General features: G+C 40.4%; 1 protein-coding gene across 2 annotated transcripts; it reads right to left on the bottom strand.

Moving 5' to 3' along the window:
- Positions 1-3,312: 3,312 nt before the first annotated feature.
- ggps1 (geranylgeranyl diphosphate synthase 1) lies at positions 3,313-13,309 on the bottom strand. 2 transcript variants are annotated; one of them, XM_044046595.1, is made up of 4 exons: positions 12,784-13,309; positions 10,337-10,429; positions 9,738-9,808; positions 3,313-4,848 (listed from the first exon to the last, which is right to left on the bottom strand). In XM_044046595.1, the coding sequence occupies exons 2-4, from the start codon at positions 10,407-10,409 to the stop codon at positions 4,045-4,047; spliced, it is 948 nt and encodes a 315-aa protein (XP_043902530.1). In that variant the 5' UTR covers positions 10,410-10,429; positions 12,784-13,309; the 3' UTR covers positions 3,313-4,044. The 2 variants fall into 2 exon arrangements, with proteins under 2 accessions (XP_043902530.1, XP_043902529.1); XM_044046594.1 differs by having other exon boundaries at positions 12,788-13,309.
- Positions 13,310-13,328: the final 19 nt, after the last annotated feature.

Raw genomic sequence — 13,328 nt, 5'->3', positions numbered from 1 at the left:
CTTTGACCGATTTTGACTGACACGTTAAGTTTTATTTTGTCAGCACTTGAATTTGAAAAGGTATAATTTGACGCAGAGCTGAAGATACTGAGATATTTTTTGTCAGGATGAGCAGGAGTAGTTGTGGATATATTGGAGGGACAGCTCAGGTTGAACAGTTTGGAGATAAAGTAAGAGTTTGATGTGGTATAGTATAGGGATAGTGATTATAGCAGACAAAGGATGTTAAAGATGGAGGAAGAAAAGAGGAAGACCACAGAGAAGGTTCATGGATGTTGTGAAGGAGGACATGAAGGCACTTGGTGTGACAGAAGAGGACACGAGATATAGGTCAAGATTAAGGCAGATCCCTAAAGGGAGAAGCTGAGAGTAGAAGGAGACAGATGTCGGCTGCGTTCACATCACTGTTAAATGTTGGGTTCACACACAGCTAACGGGAGCCTGTCAGCTCCACACGACTCTCTCTGTGTTTCTCAGTGTTTTGTTGTCGTGTTGTTTGTGACATTCCTGCACTGACTCATTATTACATTACGACCGATGGAGGCAAGGCGGGAGCATAGTGGCTCCACGTCGTGCTAGTAAAGCGACAGTTTGACAAAGGCTGAAAACACAAAGAAGCGGCCGTGGCAAAAGTCTCAGTCACTGGAGCTTTAAAATGTCCTAAGAAGACGGAGAGAGAGACGGGAGAAATGGATGAAACATGCAACATAGAGCATCCTCTCTGAATCATCTGCTTTTAATATTGTAAATGTATGTTAATATTAGATCAAATTTAGTATTTATTTAATTGGTTGGTTTTTTTAACTAGGGCGACAGTAGCTCAGTGGTAGACGTATATACATGTGTTTACATGTAAGCACATTGTTTAACATATATAATTTTAATAAATAGAAAGCATATATATGTCCAATCTCCAAAAAGAAATCTACAATGAAGCTCAATTAGAGCTACTGTCTTAGATTTAAGAACACTCCATGTGTAAAATGCCTGGATTGTCCCTTTAATCATTTTAAACTCAGAGCCAGATTGGTGTACGCTTCAGTGAACACAAGTAGACACTCATTTTCTTTCTTTCTTTCTGTTTTTTTTTTGTTTTTATCCTCGTTTATGCCCAATGGAACATGAGGTTTATACAAATAATTGAGAGCTGGCAGAATTATGCATGAGAGCATATGTTGTTGTGGGAGCGCTGACATGAATATCATCATAACCACACTGGCGTGAAGCTTGTAACGTGAACGAGCCGATGCAACATGTGGTATGAGAGGATAATGCTGTTCATGTTATGCATCTCCATTTTCAAACAGAAAACTAAAAGCGATCCCACTAACACACACACACACACACACTCTATCACTGGCGACTGAACATAGTCTTGCAACTTAATGCCTGGCTCATTTAATAGTTACAGTCTGTTTTAGGAATGAAAGCACATATTTTGTGGTCCATTCCAAACAAATATCATCAGTAGGAATGAACGGGGTTGTACAACATAGAGACTGTGGAAGTCACTTATTATTATCTATACATCTGTAATAAGCACAGACCGTTAACGGCCTTATACTTAAATGTGGCTGTAAAGAAAATGAATGAATGTACTGGACAGTGATTGAAAATGTTCTTGCTGAAACCATTCAGGAGTTTTGTGTGTGTGGTTTTCTCTTCAAAGGCTCTTGTGCTTGAAAATAATGCCCTGCCAGCTGCTTTAGTGGAGCAGCTCAGCAGCTCTTACGAGAAGGACTGCATTTGTTCCAGGAGCTATGAGGTGTGAATGAGTAAACCTGTACATCTGTCAAGCAAAGCGCACCTGAAACAGACACACGGCAGCCTTGGAAAACTCTGTAAGTCATCTCTTGTCTTTCTTTTTGTGTGTCATATACAGATGGTGATATTTCAATTCCTCTGTATCACCAAAGACTGAAATCAGTGAAGTTTCTACAAACACAGCAGTGCATATTCCCATATATTTTCAAGATTTTGCGGTTCCAAAAAAACAGCAATATATATGACATATCCGCTGAAGTGCTACTGAGCAGCACAAAAGTGTAAAGTGCAGCCTAGTGATAAATAATCCAAAGCTTGCAGAGGATGAAGGGGACCGCATGTGAGCCGTGTCGCTCTTCACACAAAAGCCATTCTGTTTTGCTCCCAAACAGAACTCAGACACTGTGGGTGGAGAAAATCAATCAAGTCAACCTAGAGAGTGGGAGAGAAGAAATGAGAAGTGTGAGAGGGCCTTGATTATTGTGATGGACTCCAGTCAGTGCTGCGGCAGCCACTTCATACGTCTGTTTATCAAATCAGAAACATTTGCATCATATTTCCCCTGCTCTCACTGCTGCTTGGATGGAACATTAGCGAAGGATGCCCGTTCCCTTCCATTCTCAAGCATTGGACATTTAGATGAACAGATGTGTTGGATTTCGATGACCAAAACTGCAGCGAATCACCAACCACATCCATAACCATTTCTATAATACATCTGTCACCTCTCATCCTGCTCTAGGGCTGCACAATACATTCACAAACAACCACTGCTGCTTGAAGTGCGATACAGTCACTGTAGACGGTTGCTTGTGCCAGTTTTGTTTGATCAAGAACACACCAGCAAACATTTTTATTTTAATTTCTCCCAACACACTTTACTTAAACTACCAGGGGTCATTAAGATGTTTAAATTATTATTAATAAAACCATAATGCATTTTTTTTAGTGTTTGCATAAGTTACTCACCCGTTTGGATCTATGTTAGTGGGAAACCAAAAGCAAAGAAAACACTGTATGATCAAGGATTTGCATATTTATCTCAAGTTATAAGGTAATAATATCATTCACTGAAGTTATGTTTTCCTCATATTGCAAAGCCCTATTTTTCACTGTTAAAAAGCATCACTTCTTGTGACTCCTCTTATGAGACTGTATGTGATAGGTGCGTGTGTGACCCCACATCAAGAGTAGGAACAAGTGTAGAAGAAGGGACTTTGATTTTCAGTCATGCCCGTGTGCTCAGTAGATGGTGCTGTTGAGGAGTCGGCTGAAGCATTGTTTCACACACCTGGACCTCAGGGACCCACTGCCCTGAATGTGCTCCAACACACCTGATTCAAATGGTCAGCTCGTTATCAAGCTCTGATAACGAGCCTTTCATTTGAGTCAGGTGTGTTGGAGCACAGCACATGCAGGGCAGTGGGTCCCTGAGGTCCAGGATTGGGAAACACTGGGCTAAAGCAACAACAACAACAAAACCGGCTTTGATGCCACAGACATATGAGGAACTTTGTTTTAGAAGTCAAATGAGCCCACAAGTTATGCTTTAATGTTTTTGTTTTTTTTATTCAATAAATGCAAATAGGTCTGCAACAACAGTACAGAGCCTCCCCTCAAACACTGATGTGAAGAGTTCTGCTGAATCTGGAAAGATAGTTGTCAATAAAACAAAGCATCAACATTGATTTCATACACAGCTGAGCATAAACAACTCGAGTACTACTTTGCATATAATGCCAGCATGTTACATAACAAGTAGACAATTGAATTGCAGAGGGCCCCCACACAGGATTGGCACTCGGGCAGCTTAATGATTACAGATCCCGCCAGTCACACCTCTTAAGACATCCGCATTTTGTTTCAAATAACATCCAGCATTCGCTCTGCCCTAGATAAACTTTTTCATATATGGTGGTATGCACTGTATCGCACATCAAAAAGCAAGGCTTTTAAGCTTTATTTCTATCTCATTTTCATTTTCAGGAAAACAAACCTAAAACATTGGAAGTCATTTTCTACCTAAATTTCAGAAAGTGGTAATTTGTTATTTGTTAAGTAACACTTAAAAGATAAAGGCAACATTTGGGGCTGAATGCACTCAAAGCTTTCTCCCAGAATTTATGTTGATTGACTGTGTCGTCTAAAATGGTTTGTGAATGTAACCTTTTAGTGGGTGTGTTGTGCTTTTATCGGAATGTGTATGTCTGTGTCAGTGTTACCACCAGAGCTTGTGTGTTAATGGAGTGTGCAGGCCTGTGATGTGAAATGTGGGTGAGGTCAGTGGTTTTGGTTGGAGTGTGGCTCGGTTGTGGACTCTGCTGAGACTTCAGGCTCATGATACATTTGACTTAGGTGTTTGACCAGGGCTTCCAGCTGAGGGTTCCCCCCTAAGCTCTCAATGAGACGATAGGCGTCTACCTCCAGGTCCCGCAGGGTCTGGCGGGTGTAGGCAAACGAGCCCACCTTCTCCAGATAATCCACACAGTATCGTTTGATGTCCATGTTCTCCGTGCGCTGCCTCAGGATGTTCTGCACCTGGGTGCTCTCTGGACGCGACCATATGGCATGAATAGTGGGGAAAGAGAACTTGCCCTCAGTCAGGTCCTCACAGAAGCTCTTGTTATCGCTGTACTCGCGGGATCTCAGGTTGGCATAGTCGTCACGGATCTGGAAGAAGAGACCCAGCGTGTCCAGCAGGGGTTTCAGGTCTTGTTTCCAGCCTGAGAAGAGCTGCATCAGGCCCACAGCCAGGCCAAAGAGCCCCCCAGTTTTCTGCAGCACCATGTTGCGGTACTCTTGCTCGGTGGGACAGGTGTAGGTGTCCCTCCAATAGATGTCCAGGCCCTGGCCACGGTGCAACTCCAGCAGTTGCCGAGTAAACACTTTGACAGCTTCGGGGTGCTCCAGGGTTAGCACCTTTTCCAACCCCAAGAAGTAGACGTAGTTGGCGGAGTTGATAACCGAGGGAATCCCATAAATGCTGTGGGCCACCGGGAAGCCTCGCCGCAGCTTGGAGTTGTCCTCTATGTCATCGATGAGCAAGCTGGCGTTGTGCAGCATCTCAGTCGCCTCGATGATCATCTGGAAATGACAAAATCAGTGTATTGTTACACATGTATTTATGCTAAATAACTAAATTCATCTACTCATCACAGAGATGGTAATAATGTTCTTTGAAGCTCAGAGTGAATTATGCACTGCAGCTTGTATCCAGCAGAGGGCGCCATGTCTACATTTCTATCTGCGCTGATACTCTCCATCAGCAGACAAGATAGTTGTTGAATCAGTAAGACAGACAGAATAAAGTGTTCAGCAAAGACACACTTCAATCCTCCACATTCAGAGAGAGAGAATCGGAGTCAAGAAAATATAACCACAAAGTAAAGCTATTAGAGGTGACAATAAAGGGCCACTATTATATTTTTAGAGAGATCTAACTACCAAGGTCCTGACAAAGTCAAACGGCTTCAAAGCTTTAAAGGTCCAGTGTGTAACATTTAGGAGGGTTTACTGGCAGAAATGCAATATATTTCTCATAAGTATGTGATCTTGAGCTGCCATGTTTCTACAGCGACCCAAGATAGACGAAGCAGCTTGAGTGTACATTTTTGGTGTTTTGAAGAAGCAAACAAGAGAACACATCATCCATTCTGGTATGCATAGGCCACCGTAGATCTCATCCATCATTGGTTTGGTACAGTACGGTATGGTTTTGAAATGGTCAAATCCTGGGTCAGGCTTGTTTGGACTGAGAACAGTAACTTTACTTGGTAGGCAGAGTGTAGAAAAGACTGCGGCTGTTTGTCTTGACAAGATGTCATGCTTTGAGTGAGAGCAGCCTGCAGGCGTTTGCCCATGTGATATTTATACCGATTGCAAGGGAGGGACGTTTTTCTGTCACCCAATTAATCGTGGGTGGAGCCAATCTAGCTCAACCCTGCCCGTACCATACAATTTTACTCTGGTACCCCAAGAGAAGAGTACCCCATCCTAGTTATGACAGGTTATTTTGGTAATACACCTCATGAAAACACCAAAAACGGAGGGCTTAGCAAAGGAGTCCATTTACTACAATCTTCAGTCTCACACATTGGACCTATTATACACTTTGACCTTAAAAAACACTCACCCACTGCTCAGGGGAGCCAAAAGTATTAGTATGGAGTCAATTAAAGACAGTGGTCATTTGTAATTGAAGCACACAGCCAGTGTGACCCATCCTCAATCTGACAACCTATGATGACCTGACTAATCAGTCAGGTTTGCCATCAGGTATCTGCTGTACTGAGCTGGCAGTGCAGCCTGCTGGAGTGCTCTGCTGATTTAAAGACAAGTGGTGTGGCCTGGTAATGAAAGCTGTTTGTATGGGGCTGCGGAGCACAAAGAGACGCTCAGTGGATCAGGCAGATGGCCAAGACTGTGCCAGCTGAGCAGTTTATCCTCCAAACACAACCTTTCCCTCGGCAGTGTCCCGACACTCTCTCACCCTGCAACCTCAGTGAGCCACTCAAAAGAAAGGGGGGCATTGTGGGTAAGACTACAATGAAAGCACACGTGAATAAGAGGAATATTCTGGTCTTCTGGACTGGTCTTTGTGCACAATAAAGGCGAGATTAGAAATTTGCATGAATAGCGGCAGCTATAGTCCTTTACACAAGCATCAACTGTTTTTTAAGTTTTGGACTGGAAGTGTCTGAGTTCTCTAATGAATCTAATTAGCCAGTCTGTCGCTGTATAATGCTGAGTCTGTTAGTTTATCAGTGAATACAGTGCATGTTTTATTAATGGAAAATAACGTCAGACTTACAGTTGAGTTTGTGCTGAAAAAGACGACACTAAGCAAGGGCAATGGGAAGGGCAATTTGAAGAGGCGTTAAACACAAAAACTAAAACAATGATAAAAAAAAAAATCCAAAATAAATCTGGACCTTGAATATTCCGCTTTAGTGTTTTTTTTATAATTAAAACAAGCTTTCAGCTTTTTCAGCTTCTTAACTGTGATTATTTTCTGGACCAAACAAATTAATTAGACTAATCGAGTAATCAAAACAAGTAATTAACGGATTAATCGCATTGAAAATAATCGTTAGTTGCAGCTCTAGACAGCACCAAGGTGTTGTTGCTGCTTCACTGAATATCACCACAGGTTACTGATGCAGAAACTCACTCTTTTTTACCAAAGCTATAAAGCAGCAATACATTAAGATTGCAGTGACCCCTTGAGAAACCAGTCCTATATGAAAAGGGAAATAACTCTGACTGAGTCCGTTATATAAATCCGTCACCATTAGAAGACCCACAGTAGGTGCTGACTACCATGGTAACTAAGCCACTAGTCAAGCTCATAGACGTATAAAAAGTAGAGTCTTCTGTTTGCTGGATGAAGACAACACCGAAGCAAAACTATATTGAAAAGCCACCAGGGGGCGATTCTGTACAAAGAAGTCAGTTTGAATAGAAGTCTATGGGAAAATTAGTCTAGTTCTCACTTGATTTATAACATCAGCAAACATTTTCCTGAGGAGATCAAAGTCTCAATCACTAGTTTCAGCTATTCAATAGAACGTGGTGTCTCAATAGAACGTGGTGTCAGTTTTATTAATTATGTTCCCATTTATGAGAAAATGGTTGGTAGAGCACAGCACATATGAGTGGACACCATGTGATTGACAGCTGGTATTGTTCAACAGGTGCCTGAGAAGTCTGAACACAATTGTAAAACCTCAACATGGCGCTGATCAAAGTGCTAATCTTGAAGCTTGTAGTTGTCCCTTAGTCAAACTATTCACAAACCTGATCACATGCTGCGCCTACAGGCCTGTATGTAACTGTAGAACAGTAAAAGTGTCCTTTTATAGCAACAAGAAAGAATAATCTAAATGTGAAATTTAACTTTCATAGCTTTTTATTAAAACAACCAACATCTTTTGTTGATGCCGTTTGCCTCAACAAAAGCAAATACGACACATGCTTTCCCATGAACATGTGTCGTATTGTTTTCTACAGTGTGGATAGTGGCACAGTCAGTCAGACCGTCTTATTCTGCAGGGTTTTTCATGTAGATGGACCAGCTCCAAGCTCTATAGCACATTTAATAATCACTTTTATGAAAAATGAGGGAAAAGTGCAGGGGAGCTATTCCATAATCCTCCACCACATTACAGGCTGTGGGAATCTGACCTGTCTGGAAAAAAAGTCAACTTAGTTTTTACAAGAAGCTCTGAGCCTGAGGCAGAGGACGTTCCCATGAATGACACATGTTTTCAAAGTGAAAAACTGAAGGCAGCATATGAAAGCTAACCTTTCTACACTCACTGTCAGAGAAAACAAGAGGAAGCCAGTCAGCTAAAGGTTGCAAAGGTAACTGATGCGTGCAGAAGGGGGATTTCCCAAACCGCCACAGCCTACGCTGTCATATGCAGCACAGAAGCACATACGGGGTTTGGTGAAAATGCACTGCCAAATGAATGAATGTGCCACTGTCACTGCTTCCATCTATCTGAAGGCACGGTTGTTTCCATGGCGGCGACTTCTTGGCAGCAGTGTGCTAATGATGATGAGAGGAGTGCTCTCAGTCTGCATGAGGGGTTCAGCAGGAGTTTACAGTGCTGCTACACAGTGACAGAGAGACACAGGGAGCCAGTGGGGGGATCGGGGTGGGGGTATCTTTGATATTTGAGGTAGATTTAACCTCAAGAACCTGCTGCACAATAACAATGGCATGCTGTCTAAGGTAGAATTATCAGGAGAATGAAAGTGGACACCAAATACTGATCAGTCAAACTGTAACATTGTTGTAGCCTCAAGGAGCATGTGGATTGAAACAGTGGATGTAATGGCTTTCATGTCAGTGAAAGCCTTTTCAAAATGAAGAATAGAGAACAAATAGTGCCTTTGTCATTAATATAATCCCAGTGGGCAGGATTTTAGAGTCATAATTTCAATTATTATAATAATACAAATGATTTAGGGCACAAAATACAATAATGGCTCAATCAGTGACATCTTTTGAAAATAACTACAGGCATGAAATTTAAGGCTGATTTCTTTTTAATTATTCTTTATTCAAGATTAATAGGAGGCACTGCATCATTAAATGGTCTGGTATAAACCCAGGGAACACAATTTAGCACAGGATGCCCTGATCTGAGACAGCTGGTATGATTGTTTCTCAACTGGCTTCACAGCTATTCTCAAGAGCAGATTGAGAATTGCTCCCACAAAAATTACAATCATTTCATAAAACTGTAATTTACTAACTACATCTAATACAGACAGGTTTGCTAGTAATGACAAACAGACAATAGATTGATCTCGATCTATTTTTCTGCACCAACAGCTCCATCTACACTGCAACAAACGGCATCATCCATCCACTGTCTACCTCCTTCTTGTGTGTTTAGAGATTGTTTTACAGTGTTGCCAACTACTTTTCATGAAAGGTAACTAAAGTAAGCCTGAAAAGGTGCTTAATATCGCTAGAACACGTCCTGTCCTCCGAGTTTAGACACAGGAGGAAAGAAAATATAAGTGGTGAAGATTAACAGTAAAACTGAATTGTAAAATAAGGGGACAAAACCCATTTTCATAGACACTATTTTCATATTATTATTATTATTAGTGAATGTTCTGTACACAGTCAGCTGCACTGAACATCTGCAGCTTGTTCTTGTCTGTGACTCTGTGCTGTGTGGTCACAGTGCTTCTCTCTTTTCCTCTCTGTGTCTACAATAAGGCCGGTGCAGTAAATAGAGGTACTGTAGATGAAGCTCACTCGTGCAGCAGAACTTAGTTAGGGTTATGCCAGAATATCCCAAAGGTTTCTTGTGGATGGAGACATTGCCTGAAACGATGCCATGTTTATGGGAAACCTTTTCAAAACGACAAAGCAATGGCTCATTTACGATTTTGTTCTGTTTCCGTGTGGATGAAGCCTAAAAGTGAGTAGGCAGAATGGGATGGTTTCTCACCTGCAGTTTGTCCTCTGGAACATTGAGCCAGTGGTTAAACGCTTGGGCGAGTTTTGTCCTCACTTGCTTTCCTGTGAAGAGTGTGAAAAAGCAAGAGCTCAATCATTTTATAGGTGATACAAGGAAGACTATTATTTGCAACTCATCTTACAGCTAGGGTTTGCCAGTATTAGTAATACCCTTCAAGTCCTCACATCACTGTTATTTAGGAATTCAGTTTGAAATCATATTTTCCAAAAACTCAACCTTGACATGACATTAATTTTACTCTTATCAACATCTAATCATCTGTGAGAAACCACTTCACAATATCAAACCGGAATGACAAATTGAAATTTGCCATGACTGCACCATATTAAAAAGAAAAGAAGATTAACTGGGAGATTTCCCATTTAAATGTACTTATTTGTGATAGTGTCTGCTATGTATACAACACAGTCTTTTGTAATAATATTTGTAAACATTATGTCAGTGTCAAGTGTGATGAAATGAGCTGTGTGGACCATCAACAGGCTACATGGCTTTTATTTCACCTGCACGTCTGTCGGTCTCTAAATCGTTCACTACCCCGCAGTCAAAAACAATGACAAAAGACTCACCTGGTAGTTGCAACAAGTACTTGTAAGGCTCCAGCAGAATTCGCTGTGAGGCTGATTCAGAGTCACCGTCCATTACTTTAAATTCACGAAACTCTGCATTGGAGGACAAAAAAAACATAAAATCAGGAACACCACGGACTGGTGGGAACAGTTTGTAGTGTGTCTCCATCACGTTCACACCCGTACGTAGAGCTGTTCACTTGTGATCTCAACTCCCTGAAATCCAGTGAATGTCAGGGAAAAACACCTCTTCCTTTCAAATATTTGTTTAAAAGTGGATTTTTCGAGTTGTGTGGTTAAACTTGTTTTGAGAGTTGCACAATTGAGCATTCGAGTGTTTAGGAAAATTATGTCAATTGTCGGATAATAAATAAAATGGAATTATATGTTGTGACCTTTGCAGTGAATTTTAACCTGGATTTTTGAATGATCAGACGCAAGACTACTTTTTTACTTTGAATTACTATTGATTTCATGCCACTGGGATTGTTGTACACACATATGAAACTGATATTATTTAGGTTTATTTGTGACGCAAATTATACATGTGTAGAAAGGTTTTAACTAAAATGCTCCTGTAACATTCAACCAAATCTAACCACTAACTTCTATCTTGATTCCGATACTTTTCAATTCCATTCTGTGCTGTATTCCACCCAAATGCTTGTCTAACAACTTACGGTGTTTAAGTTTCTTTACACCCAAATATTTACCTAGTACTGAGAGGTTTGTTCCATGCAAATACTTCTTTTTCTAATGATAATATTTTAGGAGCAATCCACCCAAATACTAATTTGTCTAATTATAATTTTTAAGTGTTATTCTGCCCATGTATTACTTTGTCTAACTAATTGCAGATTTGACCAATCACCTTTAAAGGCAGATTCTACCCAAATACCATGTTCTGTTTTGCTTGTTTGTTAAGACTTGCATGTTAGACCATTTGTGAACCAGCACCTCTTTAGCTTCTGGTCCAAATTGTGTAGTATAGTCCAAAAAAACATGAATAAAATAAAATTAAAATAAATTAACAGAAATTACTTATTGATTGCAATGACCTGCACTTCAAAGTTGAGCTACAGACAGACAGTGTAAGTGCTTGCATCATATGATGCATCTCCTTAATTCAGGTAATAATTCATCTTATTGGATTGTTATACAGTACGCAAATTAAAAGAGATAGAGAAAGAGATAGAGCCTAATTAGTCAAAACAAATGTGATAATTTAATTACCAAGATAATAACAATCTGAGATAATTACACAGAGCCTAAGCCTAGTAATGACCAAAAGATATTTTGAATCTTTTGTCCTAGATTGAGGTCCATCGTTTCTAATTAAATTACTTTACACAGGTCATACAGTAAATGACAGTATAAGCCAATGTTTCCTTCCTTTTTTTTAAAAAAACCAAGGGAAACTTCCATGTCATGCTTGCCAAACAAACTAAGCTCTCTTAAAAGTGATTAGTAATTTAAGCATTGGACCACATTACACTTTAAATGACAAGCATTTAACAAAAATTACGTTTTTGTTTGTTTAAGTCTAACCCTGACTCTCATATCACAGGGCAGTTCAGAGAGGGACAAGAGACCAGAGAGAGGGTGGGTGCCTGCACCTGCTCTGCATACAGGTTCCTTAGAGCCATGGTTCCCATCCTGGGGTCCAAGCCCAGGGTGCAGAGCTTTGACTGCTCTGAGTTTGTGAGGTTAATATAATTATATTTGTGCATCCCAATCAGACACTCTACTGGATAATTAGAAGTCAGTATCACTCAAATAAAGACTATAATTTAAACTTAAAAAAGGTTGGGAACCACTGCCTTAGAGTCCGGAGTAACTCACTTTGTGGCAAAGCAACATTGAAAAAAAACGTTTGTCAATTATCAGCAGAGAGTATCAGAGATGGAGAGGTTGCCTCTGGTCATCGCTTGTGTATGAAATTATTGTGTATGGGTGTTCATCTGATGGGAGCAGTCTGCAGATGAAACTCAACAATCAATTTTCGATAACCCTTAATGGCTTAATCCATAACTAGGTTAGTAAAATAATTAAATGAATGAATATAAAATGAATGTCGAGTATGCAGGAGTAATGTGTAAAATAAATGATATCTGTGATAGAGAAATCATTAACTGATGTCACACCACTGCCAAAAGAATGTTTGAAATTGTGGCTGTAATACTACTAGTAAATCTACTAGTAATAACAATAATAATAGTAAACGTGTATATAACATATATGCATGTATAATACATAACTACTCACTTTCATCACTGGATTTCATGATTATCTTGTTCCAGCTTTCCTGCCAGGTTAACATTATAACACTTTGAATGATTGAGTTTGCTGCTGAACTGTCTTAAACGTCACTATCGTTTAATTTAAATAAGTTTATTAGCACTTTTTTGGTAGTGTTAGGCTACAGTGTGCAGTATTTCAGGACCCACCTACCTTAGATGAGGTCTGTCAGTGAGCTGTAGTCCAGTTAGCCACACTGATCTAGCGTTAGCAGGCTAACATGGGAACGCCAGAATACCACCGCTGAGCAATAAAAAAATAAATAAAAGCTTCCACTTCCACACTAATCGACCAAGGCTCACGCTATAACTAAAACATCAACACTCATATGTTTTAGGTTCATGTGTCACTGGTGCACAGCTATACGGCTACTATGCTAAGCTACGACCGGTATAACAGTTCAAACACTTCTAAAAAATAAGCTAGCTGTGTTCAGGGTAAATATGCACTTCCTCACAGAGCAAGCGCAGAGTATGCAGCTAATGTAGCCTCGGTCATTGCGCATTGCATTTATATCTCTACGTTGCCCGGTAAACTATGCGGGCCGACATGGAAAATGAGAGCCACGCGGCTATGCTGAGTCGGGACGTATCGTAACACACACCGAACGCACCTATGTGTTCTAAAGCCAAGGGTTGTAGTTTTTCTGCATTTTTGTTCTCGCTGTACTGTGACAACCAAACAGAGTTCACTT

The sequence above is a fragment of the Solea senegalensis genome, linkage group LG15, assembly GCF_019176455.1.
Source record: "Solea senegalensis isolate Sse05_10M linkage group LG15, IFAPA_SoseM_1, whole genome shotgun sequence".
NCBI classification, from domain to species: Eukaryota; Metazoa; Chordata; class Actinopteri; order Pleuronectiformes; family Soleidae; genus Solea; species Solea senegalensis.
This window is presented reverse-complemented; position numbering and strand designations above follow the sequence as displayed.